Raw genomic sequence first — 23,523 nt, forward strand, 5'->3', positions numbered from 1 at the left:
GTTTTGCAGATTTGCACAAATGAAAACCTTAGCGAGCATCGGTCATATACAAAAATGCTCGAGTCGCCCATTGACTTCGAAACGAACTCTCGAGCATTGCGGAAAGCTCGACTCGAGCAACGAGCACCCGAGCATTTTGCTGCTTGCTCATCTCTACTTATATGTAAAGCCCTTCCCTTCCCTGCAGACCATTGTTTTCAATGGAGCCACCGGCTGCAGCCACGGCTGCATTGAAAAGAATGAGTACATTCACTATGGAGCATGCATGTCCTATCTTTGCAGGCACATACCTGTAAAGCATGGACATGTGCACACACCATAGGGAATGCATTGGGACTAATAGACGCGTGTTTTTGTGCGCACATATCCACACACAAAATACACGCTCTTCTGAAGCCACTCTGAGGTTGGTATATAAAATGAGAATGCTTGGTTTGGGTGAGAATGTGAGTAAGTTGGTAAGTAACTGGTTCAGTAATAGAAGGCAGAGGGGAATTATAAATGGTACATATTCTGATTGGGTCACCATTAATAGTGGGTTACCACAGGGCTTGGTTTTGGGTCCTATTGTTTTTAATATATTTATTAATGACTTGATAGAAAAATTGAACAGTAAAATATTAATATTTGCAGATGATACAAAAGTCTGTAAAGTAATTAACACCAGAGAGGACACTGGTCACTGGTCAGACCGCACATGGAATAGTGTAGAATTCTAGACACCAATAATCAAAGGATATATCAGAGCTTGAGGGGTACAAAGGTGGACAGCCGAATTTAATAAATGAAATGGGCGGACTACAATACCCAAAGATGTTATCAAAATTGGAGTTATTTAGTTAAAAAAGAGATGGCTGAGGGGCAACCTAATAACTATGTATAAATATATCAGGGGACAATACAGAGATCTCTCCCAACTGCTTACACCCTGGACTGTGACTGTAACAAAAGGACATCCACTGTGTCTAGAGGAAAGGGAGTTTCTACACCGATATAGAAGGGGGTTCTTTACTGTAAGAGCAGTGAGACTATGAAACGCTCTTTCTGGGGACATGGTGATAGAAAACTCAATAGAAGAGTTCAAGCGGCGCCTAGCCACCTTTCTTGGATGTACTATTTCATATTATAATTACTAATAACTTCAGAAGGATCAGTAATTTGGGAGTTGTTCTGATTGCCTGTCTTGGAGTTTGAGAAAAATGGAGAAAACTGGTCTTTTTGCTTTTCTCTGGATCAACACTGGGGGTTAATAGGCTGAACTGGATGGACACAAGTCATTTTTCATCCTAAAATACTGTTATTATATGTTAAGACTTATTCTGTTTTTTATTTAGACACACAATGTGATCTTTGGCGCTCAATACGGCAAAGAATTATTCCACATGCATCTAAAACTGCAAAGCCATCTATTAGGTGATGCTGAAGGATCAGTCTAATATTCACACAATGGTAGGCTGCTTGCAGGCCTTTCCTAAGTTTCTGTCTTTCTATCTAATCACCTAGATACCATGGTCGTTGTAGATCGCGGGATGTAAGGAGTTACATAATTGGGATCAAAGCACAGAAACGTCACTGCTGACACGCTGACTCTGCTCTGTGCATGCGTGGCTGCGCGCCTGCCGGAACATCACAGAGCAGAGAGAGAAGACGCCGACAGGTAAGCGGGAGGTCAATGCCGGGGCATGGCTCGCATTCCCCTGAGTGAATCTTGCAGTCAGAATCTGACCCAGCCGTGGGCATGAGGCCTTCCTTTCACGTCTTCCCGTGCGGGCTCTGGTGCTACTTCCAATCAAGCCCTGCTTCTCAACTGTCACCCCACCATCAGATAGGCAATCAAATTGTTCAACTCTCCAGACAGATTGGCCAATTAGAGCTCAGACTGCCAGCAGCCAATGAGAAATAGCTGCTTGCCAGGCAGCTTATATTTAGCTCTGTTTCAGGGCAGATTAACCCGTACTTAAACCTTGCATGCACTGCGTGAATTTGAAATCTACATAAATTAAGTGATTGCGCTTTTGTAGGACCCTTCTGGAAACCGCTAGCCCCGCCCCCTCACTTGGCTAGCGAGAGATTACTAGATCCCATCTAGCCCTGCCCGTTGCAAGCCCCACCCCTTTAGGGAAACCCACTAGCCCCGCCCCTTATATCTCCAAATATGGGGAGATATGTCACAGATCCCCCTGTAGCTCCACCCCCCCTCTCACTTCTCTCTGGGGGGGGGGGAATTCCTAGCCTGCTTTGTGATCTTCTATTGATTTCAGTGGGACCAGCATTGCTGCTGCAGGCCTCATTGAAAACAATGGGCAATATCGCACATTCTTCTTTGTGATGCGAGGTTAGTGTGAAAACATCGCTAATGAGAATGAAACCTTTGAAAATCATTGTTTCATTATCATGTGTTTTCACTCACTCTCGCATCGCCAGTGTGTGTGAGCCCTTACAGCAATAGAATACCAACCCCTCCATGTATAGTTCTCATATAAGATGTCCCGGGTTTTATATTGTATAAGAAATGCAAAATACTTAGAGACAGAAGGACCTTCAGCCTCGTTCACATGGTAAAATATACTTGCACAATTGGGCACAGATTCCGCACCCAAATCTGCAGCTAAATCAGCATTAGTTTAGGATTGTATTGAATGCTCTGCCAATCCGAGCTGCAGGTCATCTAGTGGGAATTCTCACTCATGCAGTTTCACATTGGAAGGATTACACAGAGCTGTCAATTCAAAGCCCATCGTAACAAGAAATTAGGGCTCATTCACACGACCGTATTTGAATTGCGTATTACGCAGCATAATACGTGGTGCATCGTAGCAATTCAAATACGTTGATTTTCGCATGTCCCACTCACACTGGTGTTTTTGTTTTTTTTTAATCATTCAGTTTTTATTGGCATTTCCAAAATATACAACATTTGAAATTGACATGCAGAAGTTTCATTAATAGTTCTAGAACATTGCATATTACATCTTGTGTGGGGAGGGGAGATAGGGAAGGGGAAAGGATAGGGACAATGGGAAAGTTTATAACCTTAAATATCAAAGGTATCATGAACATTTGCAATTGCATTTAAGCGGAAGTTATTGAAATTCTTTTATACTGTTCTTTGTTTAGGATTCCCCAAACAAGGAGTGCATTCAAATAAAGCGCTATCTTAGTCTATCGAGAATTGGATCATCCCATATCGACACATTAACACTAACATATCAATACAGCCACTTCTCATGCGCGTAGGGTTTGGCGCCATACCCTCCCCCCCAGAGGGGAGGATGGGCGGGAAGGCGAACGGTTCTCCGGAAAGAGAAAGGCATGATGGAGTCTCCACTGTATAGGTCGGAGATCTTCATAGTTGCTCTGTGTGGCCAGTTACTCAGGGATAATTCAGATATTAAATATTTTAGGCTAAGAAATGGGAGCGGAATTTTTATTGAGTTAGTTAGGTCCAAGTTTGGTTTAGCTTGTAATGCCCTCCACCCCTGCGCCGTAGCCTGGACCGTCAGGGAACTTTGAGTGTCCCTTTGGGTCTGAACAATGGACGCTAGTAGATATGTTCTCCATTCAGTTATTCCCGTTAATAGGGACTCCATCTGGGCCCATGCTTTGTCCATTTCCGCTCTGCACCAGTGTCTGCTTTGGTCTATCAGAAATGCTTTATGGTAATTGCGGAGGTTGGGAAGACCCATGCCTCCGAATTTTAGTGGTCTATTTAGGATGGAGAATGCCACTCTGGGTTTGGCTCCTCTCCAGATGAATTTGTTCATCTGTTGGTGGAGAGTTTTAAAAGTAGATTCGGGAATAACCACAGAGAGAGTCCTAAAGAGATATAATATGTGGGGGAGAATAAGCATTTTGTATAAGATCACTCTGCCCATCCAGTTGGGTTCGAATTTGGCTAAACGGTCTAGTTCTTTTTGTATCGTAGTCTCCAGCCGTGAGAAGTTGGAAGCCGGAAGTTCTTCAATTGAGGGGATCAGTATCATTCCCAAGTAAGGTAGGGACGAAGGGCACCACTGAAATGGGAACGCCGATTTTCGGTATCTCTCTTCTGTTTTAGTTAAGTGAATCCCCATCATTTGTGATTTTATGGGATTCATTTTATAGTAGGAGACAGCTCCAAACTGTAATAGTGAGGAGGTCGCTTGAGGAAGAGAGGTTCCGGGGTTAGTCAAGGTTAGAATTACGTCATCAGCAAATAGGTTTATTTTGTGCTCTTTTAAGCCTATAGGGATACCTTGAATGAGTGGGTTGGATCTTATCATCTCCGCTAATGGTTCCATCATCAATGAGAAGATTAGGGGCGATAGCGGGCAACCTTGGCGCGTGCCGTTGGTTATTTGGAACGGTTTGGATAAAATGCCGTTTGTTAGAACAGATGCCGACGGAGTAGTGTAGAGCACCGTTATAGCTGAGAGAATCGGACCCGAAAGCCCAAACCTTTCCAGTGTTCGCTGCATGAATCTCCAGTGCACCCTATCGAACGCCTTCTCTGCATCCAAGGCAAGGAGCAGAGAAGGCGTTCGTGCAGCGTCTGCGCTAGCTATCTGGTTTATTAGTCGTCTTGTTCCATCTGGGGCCTGACGTCCTCTTGTGAAGCCTACTTGGTCATTTTTAATTAGTTGGGGTAAGATTGGGAATAGTCGGTTTGCTATGATTTTTGCATATAACTTAATGTCTGAGTTAAGATATGGGTCAGAAGTTGCTTGGGATATCAGGGGTCTTGCCTTCCTTGGGTATAGTGACTATAGTTGCTTTTGAGTTTTCTGGGGGTGTGTTACCTGTTGTCATAATATAATTGAAAAAGTTGCATACATGAGGGAGCAAAGTTGGTGCAAATAATTTAAGGTATTCGTTTGCGAAACCATCTGGGCTGGGGGATTTGCCTGTTTTAAGTGATCTGATGGCTTGTTCTACCTCTTGTGTTGTGATAGGAAGGCATAGTTTTTGGTTTTGTGTCTGTGATAGGCGTAGTAAAGATAAGGTTGATAAGAATGCATTAATTGTCTCTTCGTCGGGTTGTGGGGTGTCTTTATCTTGTTTTAAGTTGTAAAGAGAGTTGTAATATTTACTAAATTCTTCGGCGATTTCTTGTGGAGCATGAATTTTGTGTTTTGAGGTCTGCGAGATTAGATAGGGGATCTTAGCATTTGCTTTTTCCGCTTTAACTCTATTAGCCATTAATTTGCTCGCTTTATTGTGTGAGTAGTAATGTAGCATTTTAAGTCTTTTTAGATACTACTTATGGTCTATTGCAAGATGCGCTTGTAATTCAGTTCTTGCTTTTTTCAAAAGTAATAAATTCGCTAAGGAAGCATCTGCCTTATGAGCTGCGGCTAAAGTCGCGATTTTAGATAGGAGGCTTGTGAGAGTTGCATTGCGTTGTTTTTTGTGGTTTGCTGTTTGCTGAATAAGAATACCTCTCATGAATGCCTTATGTGCATTCCATAGTGTAGCAGGGTTAATGGATGGGAGAGAATTAAAGACAAAGTATTCTTTAAGCATTTTTTCTGTATTAACGATATTGTCTTTTAGGGACATTACATGCGTGTTATTCCTCCAAGTAAAGGTGGTCGGATGCGAATGGGTAAGCTGGATGGACAGAGTGATCAGGGCATGGTCCGACCAAGTGATATCCCCTATTTCACATTTGACTATCATTGGTAGAAGCCATTTAGTCGATAAAAACATGTCGATACGGAAGTAAGTGTTGTGTCTATGCGAGTAAAATGTGTAGTCTCTTTCGGAGGCATGTTTACATCGCCACACATCATACAAGTCTTCCTTTTGGAGCCACTCATATAAGTGGGGGGGAGGTCTGCTACTTTTCGATGTGGAATCTAGTTCTGATTTTTGGATGATATTAAAGTCCCCACAGATTATGAGATTCCCTTCTATCATGTGGGAAATTTTTTTGAGGACACCATTTAAAAAGGCACGTTGTCCAACGTTGGGGGCGTAAACATTTACTATGGTAAATGTTGTATTGTTAATTTTACATGTCAAGGCAACAAATCTCCCTTTATCATCCTGCAGCTCCCGTATTAACTGGAAGGCAATCGTTTTTTTTTTATTGCTATAAAGACTCCCGCTTTTTTCTTAGGGCCATTAGCGTAGAAAATTTGGGAGAACTCTTTGTTTGAGAGTCTATTGGTGTCTGATCTCTGCAAGTGTGATTCCTGTATGCAGATTATGTCCGCTTTGGACCTTTTAGTTTCCCTCCAGAGGAGAGATCTCTTGTAAGGGCTATTCAGTCCTTTTACATTAAGAGACAATATCTTCAAAGCCATTTAATCTATGGTAGGGATGCGTTGGCATTGCTATGAATCGATAGTGTAGACGCCGAAAATGCAATTTAGTATAATATAAATTTACGCTGTGAGATACCTTTGAAAAAACATAAAACATTTGAAATGAACTTAGAAAGGTACATACAATTGTGCAGTGAGTCATACTGCGCAAACTTGGGGGAAAGTTTACGAGAAACGTGTGGCAAACCTTTGGTTGTCAGATGGGAATCAGCGTGAGAGTCTCTTTAGCTTGCATCCTTCCACTCTTGTGGGATCTTGGGAGAGGGTTTATTCTCTTAAGTCTTGCTTTGGTCCGAACGTGTTGGGCAAGGCAAGTTCCATTTCCGTAAAAGCTCCATACCTTCCTCGGGCTTGACAATTACGTAAGTTTTCCCGCTGTTTGTAATGATAATTTTTGTTGGAAAGCCCCATTTATATCTTATGTCATGGTTTCGTAAGGTGGCTGTTACAGGGGCAAGCTTCTTCCTGGCTATTATTGTGGCTTGGGAAAGGTCAGCGAAGAGTGTGATATTCTGAAAGGGTGCTGGTAAAGCCGGCAGTTGTCTTGAGGCTCTCATTAATTGATCTTTAATGTGGAAGAAGTGGATTCGAGCAATTGTGTCTCGTGGATAGGAAGTCGGAAGTCTGTGTGCTCGATCGATAGTGAGGTCTATAGGAGAGCATTGCGGGATAACCGCTCGCATCAGGCCCTGGAGAAGCTCAGCAGGCGGGATCGATTTGGAAATTCCTCTAAACTTGATGTTGTTTTGGCGATTTCTATCTTCGATATCTGCCAATTTATTTCGCGAGGTTTCAACTTCGTCTTCCAAATTGTTATGTGAGTCCACCAGTGAATTATGGGCTGATGCGAATTCTTCCATTTTACGCTCTGTATGGTCTACTCGACCTCCCAGTTCCTCCACTGACGCATTTATGCCAGCTAGGCTTTTGGCGATATCTTTTTGTATTGAGGTCTGTAATGCCAGCATAGCCTCTTTCATAAACAGCTCAGAGGTTGCCTGGTTGATAGCTGGAATATCTTGTAGGTATCTTGTAGGGTCATTTCTTGCGAGAGGTCAGGGTTGGAAGAGTAGCGGGCTCTTTGTTTTAATGGGCTGGAAGAGTTTGAATTATTATTCTTTGCTGTTGCTGAGTTAGACGGTGGGCGCTGTGGTCCCCTTTTGCTGTTTATCCCCATATGAGTGGGGAGAGATACGTCGGTGGGGTTTATGCAAGCCCAGCTCGGAGGAGGGTTGTTGGTCGTGACTGGCGGGTCGTTCGGAACACTCTCAGAGTGTGTTGCTTTAGTGAGGTCATGTGTATCTGTGAGGGTATAGTCGTTTCGTGCTGTTGTTTGGTCTTCCAGAAATGTGCATACTTTTTGAGGAATATCGCATGATTTAATTTCTATATTGGGTTCTGCATTGTTAAAAGCTTTTATTGCCTGTTTGCCACAGTAACTTGTGTTTTTTTCTGGATGTACAGATTGAGGCTTATTGCAGAGAGCTTTTTCAGGGGTTAATTGTGCACTCCTATAAGGCTTCAGTGTAGAGGCAGAGTGCTTATAAGAGTCTCTGTTTTTAACTGTGTGTTGGTGTCCAGGACCTATAATAGCCTCTTGATGGGCTTTCTTGTTGTTTGGGGTAGCCTGTTCCCCTTCTGGTAGAGTTACAGTAAACCCGGAGAGTGACAGGGTCGGGGATTCTGTGTTACTGTCAGGGCGGGCAGGAGAACTTCCCGAGCCGCGGCTGCTTTGCTACTGATCGCCGCGCGGGGGGGGGGCTCCGTGGGGGGTCCCCGAGGAGAGCTGTGTGCAGCAGGGGAATCTCTGCTGTTATTTTTCAACCGGGCTTTATTGGGGCTGGCCGGGGATGCAGCGGGAGAGATAGCGGAGGTGCTAGCTGAGTCGGCTGCAGGAGTATCCTCCGAGCTCCGGCGTACGCGGCTGCCTGACAAATCACCGGCATCTGCTGTCAGCGGAGGGTCTCCGGATGAAGCAGAGAGCAAATTTATCCTACCTTGAGGAGATTTAGGGAGGCTTCTGCTTCCACAGTGGCATGTGTCCTCTCTGGCAGGGTTAAGTGTGGCTTTCACCTGCTCCTCCTCTCTCCTGGAGCGCGGGAATCCTTGAGCACCATTTTCTGTTTCTTCACCCCGGCTCCGTGTGGCATAAAAGTCTGTGAGTCTCTTAGGAGGGAGGTTTTTCTCTCTCTTGGGCATATTGCCGGTGTTGAGGAAGGCTTCCAATGATGAGTGGGGTTGTTTTTGGCTTGTTTCCCCGTCGCTTGTGAGTCGCTGGGTAGGTTATAAGGAGAGCTGTATTAGGATGCGTCCATCCAGGTCTCCTTCCAGGCCACGCCCCCACACTGGTGTTTTTCATTGCGTATAATGCGTGCGTAAAAAAGACGCAGTATGATCTATTTTAGAGTGGATTCAGATGATCGCGGTTTTGTCCCCTTTTACTGCCGTGATAATCACAGCCATATAACAGGAAAAAAACCCACTGATCTTGATGGGATTTCAGCTGTTTCATTTTCATCACTTCTTTTCCTGGCCGTAATTTGTACTTTTGGGAGAAGATAGGGCTGCCCTATCTTACCCGCACGTAGTGAATACTATATACACAGCGATACTCCGGCTCACACATTTTACGCATACGTCCGTGGAAATGAGCCCCTAAACTGAGTGCGGGGAGGAGAAACCAGTACAACAGCGGCTTACAGGTACTCACCGGGCCGTAGCATCTCACACCTCCCATTGATTTTTGGACACATTTCCCAGAGCCCTTAGAGGAATCCCTGTGGCAACACCGGCTCTCACAATCATCGCTGTATATACATGGATCTCCATCGTTCTAGATGTAAAACACAGGGAATAAATGTTTAGTGAATTTGTTTATAAGGTTTTACATTTATGTCACAGCAAGGAGGTAAAAATGATTCATACTTGTCACTCGGAATGTCCTTAAGGTTCCCAGAAGGAGGAGCGACCTCCCAGATTCCATGAAGAATCTACTGCATGTCACTGAAGTCTCTTTGAAGCCTTTTATAAGAGATTTCCCTGGATGTATGCAGCACCCTGGACTTCCTGCTGATCTTGTTGCCACATGCCTGCCCTCCCTAGGAGATCAGCAGTGCCCCCTGTAGGTAGACCCCATGGAAAATACATTGTTCATCACGATGAATGAGGCAGAGCCTGACAGCGGAGTAGCTGGTGCTCATCCCAGAGGTGCAGTAGAAGTGTGCCTTTTTCATGTCATGCTTGGACATATATAAGTCAATAATTGAAGGCGGCAAGCTACTTTTTTCAGAAGGCTGTGTGCCCGCATTTCCTAGCGAGCAGCCCCAGCTGCAGTAAAAAAAACAAAAGAATAGATCACCTAAGAGGCGCTGTCTGGCTCTGCAGCACAACTCCTCTGAAGCTCCGGCAGACTTGCTTATAGTTTCCCCCTCTCCTCATGACGGCTGCTGTGCTTACACTCCCCTCAATGTTCCATTCCCCTCTACAGTAAGGCTATGTCCACATGGGGTGGATTTGCTGGGGAACATCTGCAGCAGACATTCCACAGCAGAAAATCCATACCAAAAACTGCACCATTTGGTAAGAAATTTGATGCAGATTTTAACATGGATTCTGATGTGGAATTCATTTTTAGAGGTGGATTCTGTAGCGTATTCAGTGCTTTAATTGTCATTCTGTAGATTTAAATTCTGCACTGCATGGCAATCTCCACACGGGTTTTGTGCATTTTTTTTCCCACTGCATGTGGACGAGATTGCGAGGATCTCACCTACTTTGCTGCTACTGTAGATGTTGCTTATTTCTTGTGTGGAGCGTTTACATGAGAAATCTGTGGATTCCCATGTGGATCTTTTTTCACTGGTGATTGCTTCCTGTGACTGTCGGGGAAGCGCTCATTAGACATGATACCACCAGCATCATTAGCCACATGGCCACAAAGTCCACTAGACTGTACAAAGATATGTAAATGCAATATACTGAGCCGCCTGCATTATTTGCCCTCTCTGCTGCCATCTACCACTCATCCATCAAAACATGTTTCATAGTAACATAGTATGTAAGGCTGAATGAAGACAATGTCCATCTAGTCCAGCCTGTCTATCCTCCTGTGTTGATCCAGGGGAAGGCAAAAAACCCCAAGGACAGAAATCAATTAGCCCTTTTGGGGAAAAAAATCCTTCCCGACTCCCTATTGGCAATCAGACTGTTCCCTGGATCAACCCCTAACAGTTCTTACCTTCCTATATACCCGGATTGATAATTAACCTAAGATTTATATCCTATAATGTCCTTCTTCTCCAGAAATACATCAGGTCCCCTTTTAAACTCCTCTATGGATTTTGCCATCACCACTTCCTCCGGTAGAAAGTTCCACAGTCTAACTGCTCTTACAGTAAAGAATCCCCTTCTATGTTGGTGATGAAACCTACTTTCCTCTAATCGTAGCAGATGTCCTCTTGTTACCGTCGTGGTCCTGGGTGTAAACAGATCTTGGGAGAGATCCTTGTATTGTCCCCTCATGTACTTATACATGGTTATTTGGTAGCCTCTTAACCTTCTTTTTTCTAGAGTAAATAGTCCCAGTTTGGATAGCCTCTCTGGGTATTCCAGTCCTGTCATTCCATGTATTAGTTTAGTTGCCCTTCTTTGAATCCCCTCAAGCACTGGGACATCTTTCCTAAGCACCGGTGACCAGAACTGTATGCAGTATTCCATGTGAGGCCTGACAAGTGCCTTATATAATGGAAGGATAATGTTCTCATCCTTCGCCCCTATACCTCTTTTAATGCACCCCAATACTTTATTTGCCTTTGCAGCAGCTGACTGGCATTGGTTACTCCAGTTTAGTCTATTATCCGCTAAAACCCCCAGATCCTTTTCCATATCACTTTTCCCTAGTGGTACCCCATTAAGTGAATATTGGTGTCATCCGTTTCTCCTGCCCATGTGCATAACCTTACATTTATCAACATTGAACTTCATTTGCCATTTTTCTGCCCAAGCCCCCAGCTTATCCAGGTCTGTTTGTAGCCACACATTGTCCTCCGTTGCATTAATTATATTGTATAATTTTGTGTCATCTGCAAATATTGATATTTTGCTGTGCAGCCCCTCTATCAGGTCATTGATAAATATGTTGAACAGAGTGGGGCCTAATACTGAACCCTGTGGCACCCCACTAGCGACTGTGGTCCAATCAGAGTACGAACCATTTATTACCACCCTCTGCTTTCTATCATTGAGCCAATTTTTTACCCACTTACACACGTTTTCGCCCAGTCCGAGCTGCCTCATTTTGTATATTAGCCTATTGTGTGGCACGGTGTCAAAGGCTTTAGAGAAGTCCAGATATACGAGATCAATAGATTCTCCCTGGTCCAGCTTAAAGCTTACTTCATCGTAGAAACTGATCAGATTTGTCTGACATGAGCGACCCTTCATGAATCCATGCTGGTGAGGAGTTATTCCCTTATTCTCCTTGAGGTACTCATCGATGGCGTCTCTCAGAATCCCCTCGAAATTTTTTCCTGTTACTGAAGTGAGACTTACTGGCCTGTAGTTACCAGGCTCACTTTTGCTCCCTTTTTTGTAAATTGGAACCACGTTGGCAATGCGCCAATCCACTGGTACTACACCGGTCTTGATAGTGTCTAGAAATATTAAGTATAGTGGCCTAGCTATCTCGTCACTTAGTTCCCTTAGTATCCTTGGGTGTAATCCATCTGGGCCCGGCGATTTATCAATTTTAGTTTTCTTTAGTCACTTCCGCACCTCCTCCTGCGTTAGGTATGAGATACTTTGTGAGGGGTTCCTTTTATTCCCCTGCATCTCGTGTGGCATTTCCTTTTCGTTTGTGAATACACTTGAGAAGAAACTGTTTAGTAGATTTGCTTTCCCTTCGTCATCATCAATGATTTCTCCTGCATTATTTTTTAAAGGGCCAGCGCTCTCCCTGCAAATCCTTTTGCTGTTAATATAGTTGAAAAATAGCTTCGGGTTGTTTTTGCTCTCTTTGGCGATCCGTCTTTCTGCTTCCTCCTTGGCAGTTTTGATCTTATCTTTGCATATTTTGTTTTTTCCCTGTATAATTTTAGCGCTTCTTCGCTGCTTTCTTGCTTTAGTAGTTTGAATGCTTTCTTTTTTTTGTTTATTGCCCCTCTTACCGTCTTGTCGAGCCACATTGGTTTCCTTTTAGTTGAGTTTCTTTTATTTTTAAAGGGAATGAACTGCTCACATGAGGTGATTAGGATCCTTTTAAACTTTTCCCATTTGTCCTCCGTACCGTTATTTTTGAGGATGTTGTCCCAATTAATGTTACCGATAGTAGTTCTACGCTGATCAAATTTTGCTTTACTAAAGTTTAGTTCCTTTGTCGCTCCCTGATAAGGTTTCTTATTGATTGACAGCTGAAAATTGATTATATTGTAGTCACTGTTCCCCAAGTGCCCCTCAACCTGCACCCCCTTTATACGTTCCGGTTTGTTGGTTAGTACTAGGTCCAGAATGGCCCTCCCTCTTGTTGGTTCCTGCACAAGTTGGTTCAGGTAATTGTCTTTAATTACTCTCAAGAACTTATCACCCCTGTGAGATTTGCAGGTTTCCTTCTCCCATGTTATATCTGGATATTTAAAGTCCCCCATGATAATTACTTTGTTGCGCTTTGATACCTCTTCTATCTGCCTTAGTAGTAAGTTTTCAGTTTCTTCTGTTGCTTTTGGTGGTTCATAGAAGACCCCTATCAGGATTTTGTTTTTTTTTCCTCCCTGTATTTCTACCCACAGAGATTCCACCTGTTCGTCTCCTACCCCTATATCCTCCCGTAGCCTCGGCTTCAAGTTCGGTTTGACGTACAGACATACCCCTCCCCTTTCTGGTTCCTTCGGTCCCTTCTAAAGAGATTTACCCCTGCAAATTCACCGCCCAATCGCACTTATCATCAAGCCATGTTTTCGTAATTCCGACTATATCATAATTTTCATCAGTCATTCTCGCTTCAAGCTCACCCACTTTACCAATCAGACTTTGTGCATTCGTGGTCATACAATTTATATCATTTTTTTTTTTTTTTTAAATTTGTTTTGTTGCTATTCGTACTATTGGCTGATCTATCAGTTCTAACTGTACTATCCCCACCCCCTGCTCGACCCCCATTCCCTTTGCTTGGACCCGGATCGCTAGTTACACTGGCTACCCCACTATTTCTCATTTTACCCTCCCCCCCAGTCCCTAGTTTAAACACTCCTCCAGCCTTCTAGCCATCTTATCCCCCAGCACAGCTGCACCCTCCCCATTAAGATGCAGCCCGTCCCTACGGTAGAGCCTGTAGCCGACAGCAAAGTCAGCCCAGTTCTCCAGGAACCCAAATCCCTCCTTCTTACACCAACTCCGGAGCCACTTGTTTACCTCCCTAAGATCCTGCTGCCTTTCTAGTGTGGCTTTAGGTACAGGTAGTATTTCCGAGAAAACTAGCCTGGAGGTCCTCGCCCTGAGCTTGGCCCCATAAGTCCCTGAAATCATTTTTGAGGGACTCTAACTTGTTCATTGGTGCCAACGTGCACCATGACCGCTGGATCCTCACCAGCCCCTCCCAGTAATCTGTCAATCCGATCCGCAATGTGTCGAACTCGAGCGCCAGGAAGACAACACACCATTCGACGATCCCGGTCTTTATGGCAGATTGCCCTCTCTGTCCCCCTAATAATTGAGTCCCCCACCACTAGAACCTGTCTAGCCTGCCCTGCACTCCCCGTCCCCGTCTCACCGGAGCAGTCATCTCCCTGGCGTTCAGAGGGCATGTCATGCTGCAGTGGTGCTGGCTCTGTAATGGCATCCCCCTCATCTGCCAACGTTGCAGACATGTTGGGTTGTGCCAGTTCAGGACCAGCCTCCCTGGATCTATTCCCTCTATGCCTCCTTCTATCTGACACCCAGCTGACTGCCTGCTCCCCCTGCTCTTCCGTACTACCATCCGCCCCCGCCTCTACCCCAGCAAGTGTCTGCTCAGTGAGCAGCAAACTCCTTTCCATGTTGTCAATGGCTCTCAGTGTTGCCAGTTGCTCATTTAGATCCAGAATTTGGCTTCTAAATGTGCGACGTGCACGCATCTTGCGCAACAGTATGCACCCTCGATCGGCTGATCAAGGACTGCATACATTGCACAAGTAGCACACTGGATGACATTGCCAGACATGGAGCTCATCCTAATGGGGATCTACAATTTACTTGTGGAAGTAGTGAAGATAGACTCACACGCTGCCGCCTCCACTCAACCGCTCACACGCTGCTGCAACCGCTCACACGCTGCTGCAACTGCTCAACCGCTCACCCGCTGCTGCAACCGCACACCCGCTGCTGCAACCGCTCACCCGCTGCTGCAACCGCTCACACGCTGCTGCCTCTGTACAACCACTCACACGCTGCCACTCTCACGCAACCGCTGAGAATTTTTTTTTTCTTTCCCCCCTCACAAACACTTAGACCCCCAGACACACACACACACAGAAGACACAACTAGGGCACACCAGATACACAGAAGACACACACTTAGCTCACAAACACACACAGAAGATACTTATCGGCTCCTCCACTCCTCCACTCCTCCTGGTGACGTCACCCGCTCTCCCGGCGGCCGCTCACTCTGCACTCCTGTCTCAGCTGCTCTGCTGCTCCGTTCTGGTCCCCTCCGCTGCTGCTGCCGATGGACTCCTGGTGGCCTCTTGGCGCCGGCTACTGCGCTCCGGTCTTACTTTACTGCCCCTGCACCTGCTTTGCCGCCGGTATCAGCTGCTGAGCTGCTCCGATGTCCCATGGCATCATAATATTAAATGAATTGCAACAAAACAAAGTATAGGAATCTGCCCCATTTAGGGGGCTTCACACTGGTGATGAAATTGTGCGACATTTGTGCGTTGCAAAACATACAAATCTTGCACAAATATGAAACCCATTCTTTTGAATGTGTTCATTCATGTCTGTAATGTTTACATGCGTTGCGGTGCTATGCAGAAAACAAATCGCAGCATGTTCTTTCTCTTAGCGATATCGCCCATTGCTTTCAATGGGGCCGGCAGCTGTAGCTCCGGCTACATTGAAATCATTGGGAGAAGATTGTGGAACAGCCTTGTATTCCAGCGGGTCTGAATGAATCCCCCATAGAGAGAATGGAGAGGATGTGAAGCTACAAGGGATTTCCTAGAGATCATCCCACATTTGGAGAGATAGGGGTGGGGCTAGAGGGCTCCCCCAGGGCATTCATGAGAGCAGGGGTGAGAGAGGGCTGGGCTAGATGGAGTTTTCATAGTGATTCCTTTCTAGCCAAGAGATGGGCAGGCATAAGGAATCTAGACCCACCCGCTCATCCCCACTATATCTCCAAATATGAGATCTGTAGAAGATCCTCTGCAGGTCAGCCTCCCTCTCTCTTCTTGCTTTGGGGGATTCATTCAGCCCCGCAGGGATGCAATGCTGTTTGCATGCATCCATGGGTTTTGAAAGGTTTGTAAGAGCGATATTGGGACGTGAATAACAGCCTGATATTGCTCTCGCCAGTGTGCAGAAGGCCTTAGAAATGCTTCTCCAGCCTCTGTCAGGGTGTATATATAATATTTTTTTTCGGCTTTTTGTAATAAATGTTCCCTATTGTTAACACAGAGAGAATCTAAATATAGAAGCCTGAACTATCTATATAACTGGTAATATACAATGTGTAAAATACAAAATCTGATATAAAGAATTTACTTTACCTTCAATTTAAGCTGGCTTCACACGAGCATGTTTTTGTGCGTACATAGGTGTTCACCTATGTACATGCAAAAACACGCATGTATGAAGGTCCATGCATTGCCTTCAATGGAGCTGCGGCTGCTGACGGCGGCTCCATTGAAGACAATGGCCTTCTAGCACCACTGAATTGTTTTTTAGGCACCCCTGAATTGTTTTTTAGGGAAGGGCTTTACATATCAGCCCTTCCCTGAGAAAAAGGCATTTTAGTGTAAATAAAAAAAAATTTAAAAAAATGCTTACCTGTCCGCGGCTGCCATGTCCCCTGCATGAGGCAGATGTTTTCTTCATCCCCGCGAGAAAAAAGAATTCCCTGCTGCACCTGTCACATCTGTGACAGATGCAGCAAATGAATTCTAAATCCCCGCGGGGAATAAATAATTCCGTACCGCAGCTGTCACAGATGACAGCTGTGGTGACGGAACTCAGTAATTGTTTTTCAGGGAAGAGCTTTAAGTATAAGCCCTTTCTTGAAAAACAAGGAAAAATGGTGTAAAAAATAATAAACACCACATACTCACCTTCCTTCAACTGACGGGGCTCCGCTGCATGCTTCCAGTGCTGTTACCAGCTCTGTAATGCAGTTCTTTCAGCAGGTGCAAATTTAAATTCCCTACCTGCTGAAAGAGCTGCTTGTGATTAGCTGAGATGCTCAGCCAATCACAGGCAGCCCTCGCCTGTCATTCATTCAGCGAGAGCTGCCTGTGATTGGCTGAGGTGCTGAGCCAATCACAGACGGCTGCTTCTGATTGATTGAGCACCTCAGCGAATCACATGCAGCTCTCACTGAATAAATGACAGGCGAGAGCTGCCTGTGATTGGCTGAGCACCTCAGCTAATCGCAAGCAGCTCTTTCAGCAGGCGGGGATTTTAAATCCCTGCCTGCTAAAAGAATTGCATTACAGAGCCAGGGACAGAGCTGGAAGGATGCAGCTAAGCACCGGCAGTTGAAGGTAGGTGAGTATGTGGCGATTATTATTTTTTACACCATTTTTCCTTGTTTTTCAGGGAAGGGCTTATAGTTTTTTCCCTGAAAAACAATTACTGGGTGTCGGCAGCTGGATCCCCTACCTCAGCTGTCATCTGTGACAGCTGCAGTAGTGAATTCTTTATTCCACTGCGGGGGATGAAAAAAAAAACATCTGCTGCATGTGGCAGATATGTTCTTCATCCCCGCAGGGGATACAGCAGCGGCGGAGAGGTGAGTTTAGCTCTTCCCTAAAAAACAATTACGAGGTGCTGGCAGACCATTGCCTTCAATGGAACCGCCGACAGCAGCCGCAGCTCCATTAAACACAATGCCTGCATTCCCTATTGTGCATGCATGTCCTATCTTTACAGGCACGCACCTGTAAAACACAGACATGTGAACACACTATAGGGAATGCATGTGTTGTAATAGGCGAGTGTTTCTGTGCTCAAATATGCACGCACAAAAGCACTCTTGTCTGAAGCCATCCTCAGACTGTGCGACCTCAAAGCAGAGTGATAGGCACACAAACAGCAAGATGGTCATAATCCTACGTTGTGCCATTTCTGTGGCAATGAAAGCTATGGCCACGATTTGAACGTTTACAGCAAGCCTGCAGGCAGAGAAAGGGAGACTGGAGGATCCTGGGTGTAGATGGCAGGTAAATACCCGGAGCTTACTGTCCCACTCTGCATCCAGCCTGCTCTTCCAGTTAATAAAGTTTAAATATTCTTGGCTATCTCTATCATGGAAAACAGAAATATGCAATGCTTCATGACCACCTGAACTCATATCACATGTAATGACCGGATACCACAAATGTATTTCTATTAAAAGCTACGTGTGCAGCTGATTTCAGGTCAAAATCCTCATTGAAGCCGATTTTGACTTTGTTTTGGATGCAGAATTTGTTGCAGATATTCAGCAGCTTTTTGCGCCCCATGTAAAGACAGCCGGGCAAACGGTGGTTTTTGATGCAGATTTTGGTGTAGGTCTGTATCAAAAACATGCTATGGTGCCGGACCCAGTGAGAACAACTGGAGAAGATTGTGAAACAGCCTTGCATTCTGCAGCCTCTGTCACGGTGTATATATAATATTTTTGCTCGGCTTTTTGTAATAAATGTTCCCAATTGTTAACACAGAGAGAATCTAAATATGGAAGCCTGAACTCTCTATATAATTGCAAATATACAATGTATAAAATACAAAATCTGATATAAAGAATTTACTTTACCTTCAATCTAGACTGTGCGACCTCAAAGCAGAGCGATAGGCACACAAACAGCAAGATGGTCATAATCCGATGTTGTGCCATATCTGCAGTGATGAAAGCTATGGCCACGACTTGAACGTTTACAGCAAGCTTGCAGGCAGAGAATGGGAGACTGGAGGATCCTGGGTGTAGATGGCAGGTAAATACTTCCCTCGCTGCATCAAACCTGCTCTTCCAGTTAGTAAAGTTTAAATATTCTTGGCTATCTCTATGATGGAAAACAGAAATATGTGATGCTTCATGACCACCTGAACTCATATCACATGTAATGACAGTATGAACTCATATCACATGTAATGACAGTATGAACTCATATCACATGTAATGACGGTATACCAGAAATGTATTTATATTAAAAGCTATGTGCGCAGCTGATTTCAAGTCAAAATCCTCATTGAAGCCGATTTTGACTGTTTTGGATGCAGCAATGCTGCAGAATTTGTTGCAGATATTCAGCAGCATTTTGCGCCCCATGTAAAGACACCCGGGCAAACGGAGGTTTTTGATGCCTACTCCTCCTCCTAAAACAGCACGTCATGACGTTGAACTGCCAATTTTTCTGCGGCCCAAAAGGCTCTGCTTATAATTTTTTTTACAATTTTTCAAAGTTTCAAAAGTATTGATATTTTAACAGAAACCATTTTTTTTCACAGGTTTGCCTCCAGGCTCTGTTACAAATTAAGTAACAGCGAGCTGTATCTTTAAAAATGTTTCTGGGTTTCACCTGCCCTCGCGGTTGAGCAATTTTTCAGGGGTACACTTGTACCCTTGGTACACTAAATTTTCTAGCCATCGCCTATACTGTTGTCTAACTAATTTTTCCAGCCTTCGCCTACACTCATGGTACACCAGTGTTACAGGGGTCTGCCTATACTCTTGCTACAGAAATGTTACTGGGGTCTGCCTATACTTCTGCTACAAAAATGTTACAGAGTTCTGCCTATATTTTTGCTACAGAAATGTTACAGGGGTCTGCCTATATATTACTACAGAAATGTTACAGGGGTCTGCGTCTACTTTTACTACAGAAATGTTACAGGAGTCTGCCTATACTTCTGCTACAGAAATGTTACAGGGGTCTGCCTATACGTCTGCTACAGAAATGTTACAGGGGTCTGTGTATACTTCTGCTACTGAAAAGTTACAGGGGTCTGCCTATACTTCTGCTACTGAAAAGTTACAGGGGTCTGCCTATACTAGTGCTACAGAAATGTTACAGGGGGTCTGCCTATACTTTTACTACAGAAATGTTACTGGGGTCTGCCTATACTTTTACTACAGAAATGTTACAGGGGGTCTGCCTATACTTTTACTACAGAAATGTTACTGGGGTCTGCCTATACTTCTGCCACAGAAATGTTACTGGGGTCTGTTTATACCTTTTCTACAGGAATGTTACAGGGGTCTGTCTATACTGTGGGTGCACTAAGTCTTCCTATCGCGGTGTTTTACCTATCTGGCACAAATACACTGACTGACTAGGGCAGAAATGTGGGCCAGGGCCAAGGTCCGTGGCGAGGTGAAACTCTCCCATGGTTGGGCACTCTGATTTGTTCTTGAGTAATACAATCTTTTTTGCAGTGACAGCATAGGTGAGCCCAAGGAACGCAAAGACTTCACCTTGCTATCTGTGTGCTATCTTGAGCTATCTGTGTGGGGACACATGGGTTTCCCATTGCTATGTAACTCAGGGCACCTTGGGTCACACAAGGTGGGGGCTGGGACAGAGCCTGTCCCAGGGCCCGCTCACGTGCTTCCCACACAGACTATAGCGTGTCCTGGTCATGGTTTCTTGGCCTTGTAAGGCCACCTCCTCCTCCTGCTTGGGGTCGGGATCAGCACTGGGCAACATGTATTTTCTCTCGTGTTACCACAGTTATCTGAGACACTAGTTTGGGCCAAACAAGAGGAGCGTTACTGCATTAATGAGACGTTCACTGCTGTACTAGCATCGGAGTCCGTGTTATGCCAGCGATTGCTGAGGGTGTGGGCCGAGGCCTATGTCCTAGGGAAAATGCAACTGCGCCAGGTTGGGTCTGTGGAACTTCTTCCTGGTTAATCCAGTCTTTGGAGCGGTGAAAGCAACCGCAACTAATTAAATGAGACGTTCACAGCTGTACTAGCATCGAAGTCCGCTTTATGCCCACGATTGCTGAGCGTATGGGCAGAGGCCGAAGTCCTGGGGGGGGGGGGGGGGCGGAGTGAAAGTCTGCCATATTTGGGCACTGTAATTTCTTCATGTTTAATACTTTCCTTGGGTTCCTTTGGCTCACCTATGCTGTGAGTGCACAAAGACTTTCCATAGCGGTGTTTTATCTGTCTGGCATAAATACACTGACTGACTAGGGTAGAAATGTGGGCTGAGGTCCTTGGCGGGGTGAAACTCTGACATGCTTGAGCGCTCTGATTTCTTCTTGTGTAATACCATCTTTGTGCACAGCACAGGCAAGCCCAAGGAACTCAAAGACTTTCCTTTGCGGTGTTAAGCTATCTAACACCTACACAGAATGAATTGTGTGGGGACACATGGATTTCCTATTGCTATGCAACTCACGGCACCTTGGGTCACATAAGATGAAGACTGGGAATGAGCCTGACCCTGGGCCCGCTCACGTGCTTCCCACACAGAGCATTGCTGTATTGTAGAGATGTGTAGAAGTGCTGGCACCTGCGTCCCCTTTATGCCCTCGTTTGCAGCTCCGGACAATTTTGCGATGGAGGTGTCACAGGATTGGAATGATGATCGAACGTCAATTTATCATCAATTCTTAACAGCATTGTGGGCTATCGCCCACACTTTCAAAGAGGGTCGCTGCCTGGCCCTGCCAACCCTCTGCAGTGTGTGCCTCTGGTTCCTCCTCATCTAGTACGCGCTTATAAATAGACATGAGGGTGGTGTGGCTATGAAGTGAGCGTGTGGCATGAGGGCAGCTGAAGGCTGCGCAGGGACACTTTTGTGTGCACTGTGGACGCAGGGTCGTGCGGAGGGGGTTGGACAGCAATGCCAACATGTAACCAAGGAGAAAAGGCAGCGGTGCCACCCGCAGGCAGTGATTGCCCTTGGTTGCAGGTAGTGTGGTACTTAGCTAAGGTGTGCCTTGCTAATGAGGGTTTGTCCGAAAAAAAAATTGTTAGGGGGGTGACGCCAGACTCTTGCCCCCATTTTGGCTTAATAGTGGGACCTGGGAGCCTGAGATGCAGCCATGCATGCTGCCCCTGCCCTTCGTTATCTGGTTCTGTGGCGTTTCCATGACTTTCTGAGGTTTTCCAGAGTTTCACAAGTCATGACCTATGCGGAGCATCGGTTCCATACAAAAATACTCGAGTTGCCATTGACTTCAATGGGGTTCGTTACTCGAAACGAGCTCTTGAGCATTGCGGAAAGTTTGACTCGAGTAACGAGCACCCGAACAATTTGGTGCTCGCTCATCTCTATTTGTCATCTCTACATAGCCTATTGGTAATTGTGAACAAATGCACACGGTTTTCGCTTTAAAAAAAAAATCTGTTTAATTATAATGTACCCTTTGCCCTATTGTTCCGCGCAGTGTTTGTGTTATCTCAACACAATGTGTCATCCAGAGAAGCAAATGGAGTGGCAGCATCAGTGGTGGATTTAAAGTAAAAATAACTTTTATTGCTCCATATTAAAAATACAGGCAACATTTCGACCTTAAAAAGTCTTTTTCAAACCTGCTAGTATGCCACTGCACCACTCATTCTATAACCAAACCGATATAGGTGGGCGGGAAGTAACCGCCCTGCAATGATTTGACAGCATTCCCAACACCTGACAACACACACCTGTTAAAAACTCACATGACATAAGAACATATGGTGCCATCCCCTGTCCATATGATCATTCCCAGCCACCCCCTAGAGGTTCGGCATCTTCTCCTGCGAATGCACATGTGCGCATAGCATAGTGACCTCAGCACGGTGTTAACCAAAGCCCCGGAGGCACATATTACATGCGGCAACCACAAGATGCCCACGGCCAGCCAACCAAATGTGCGTTGGGCGGCGGCCAACCACAAGATGGCACCTTCAGAGAATGTGGATATAGTCCAAACTACAAGATGGCCCCAGACAGCCAATCAAATGTGTATTGGGCGGCAGCCAACCACAATATGGCACCTGCAGAGAATGTGGATGTAACCCAAACTAATTATGTTAAGTAACTAAAAAAACAACTAGGGTATAGGACAAATAGTAAACCAACAAAGAGGGGATACAGAAAAAGGAGAAAGGGCTAGACAATAACAATATCACAAAGAAAAATTAAGTAGGGAGGTGACCGATCAAAAAATACTATCAATGGAGAGAGAGTATATTAGTTAAAAGGTGCGAAATTATAATCCATGTTTAAACCAAACGGATGCATGGTATTTAAAGTGTGTATCCACTAAATGTCCTTTTTTAGCAGGGACTCCCTATCACCTCCTCGTGTCAATGGAGGAACATCTATAATCCTAAACCTGAATTAGCAGATGCTACGCTTCATGTCATGAAAATGTTTAGGAATAGGAAGATTAAGACACTTAGTACGGATGGTGCTCTTGTGTTTGATCATGGGGGTTCTTGCCTCCAGTGTTGTCTTACCTACGTAACCTAGACCACTGGGGCAGGTTACCAGGTAGACAATGTACGAAGAGGTACAGGTATATCGTTTGCAAATTTTGTACTTTTTGCCTGTATAAGGATGATGGAAGGACCATTGTCCTACTAGTTGGCATGAAGTAAATACCTCGGCACGATATGAACTTCCTTTGGAGTGCTGCAGGACTTCCTCTTTGAGACATTTTAACCCAATACAATGTGTCATTTAGTGTGTTCGGTTGTGAGATATGTGTGTCTTTAGCTACCATTATAGCATTAACCCCTTTAGTTGAAGTCAATAATGTATTCCCATCCGCACATTTTCTGCCTTTCTTGGCTTTTTTTAAATTATTTTTCTTCACAATGCAACATTGGCCATCCTGCTACTTGTATAAAGCACATTAGGATGGGACTATGTCATTTTTTGGCCTTCCATTGTCTGCATTGAAAACCACACAAAACATATTTTTTTCTGACCAACAACTGTTCTATTTGTACCTTTATACAATAATTTTATGTGTAACTAAAGGCTTGCCTCAACCAGTTGTTACTGCATTGCTACTACAGCTGTGTGTCTAAACCTGCTTGTAG

General features: G+C 44.9%; 1 protein-coding gene across 1 annotated transcript in view; it reads right to left on the reverse strand.

The window, feature by feature from the left end:
* Positions 1 to 18,447, reverse strand: part of LOC136614420 (keratin-associated protein 9-1-like) — a 167,147-nt gene extending 148,700 nt beyond the window's left edge. Inside the window, exons 1-2 of the mRNA XM_066594111.1 lie at positions 18,295 to 18,447; positions 9,019 to 9,141 (exon numbers count right to left, since the gene is read on the reverse strand). Coding sequence (XP_066450208.1) covers positions 9,019 to 9,141; positions 18,295 to 18,375 — 204 coding nt within the window. The 5' untranslated portion in view covers positions 18,376 to 18,447. The remainder of the gene's footprint in view (positions 1 to 9,018; positions 9,142 to 18,294) is intronic.
* Between the last annotated feature and the right edge of the window lie 5,076 nt (positions 18,448 to 23,523).

This window comes from Eleutherodactylus coqui, chromosome 1 (genome assembly GCF_035609145.1).
Source record: "Eleutherodactylus coqui strain aEleCoq1 chromosome 1, aEleCoq1.hap1, whole genome shotgun sequence".
NCBI classification, from domain to species: Eukaryota; Metazoa; Chordata; class Amphibia; order Anura; family Eleutherodactylidae; genus Eleutherodactylus; species Eleutherodactylus coqui.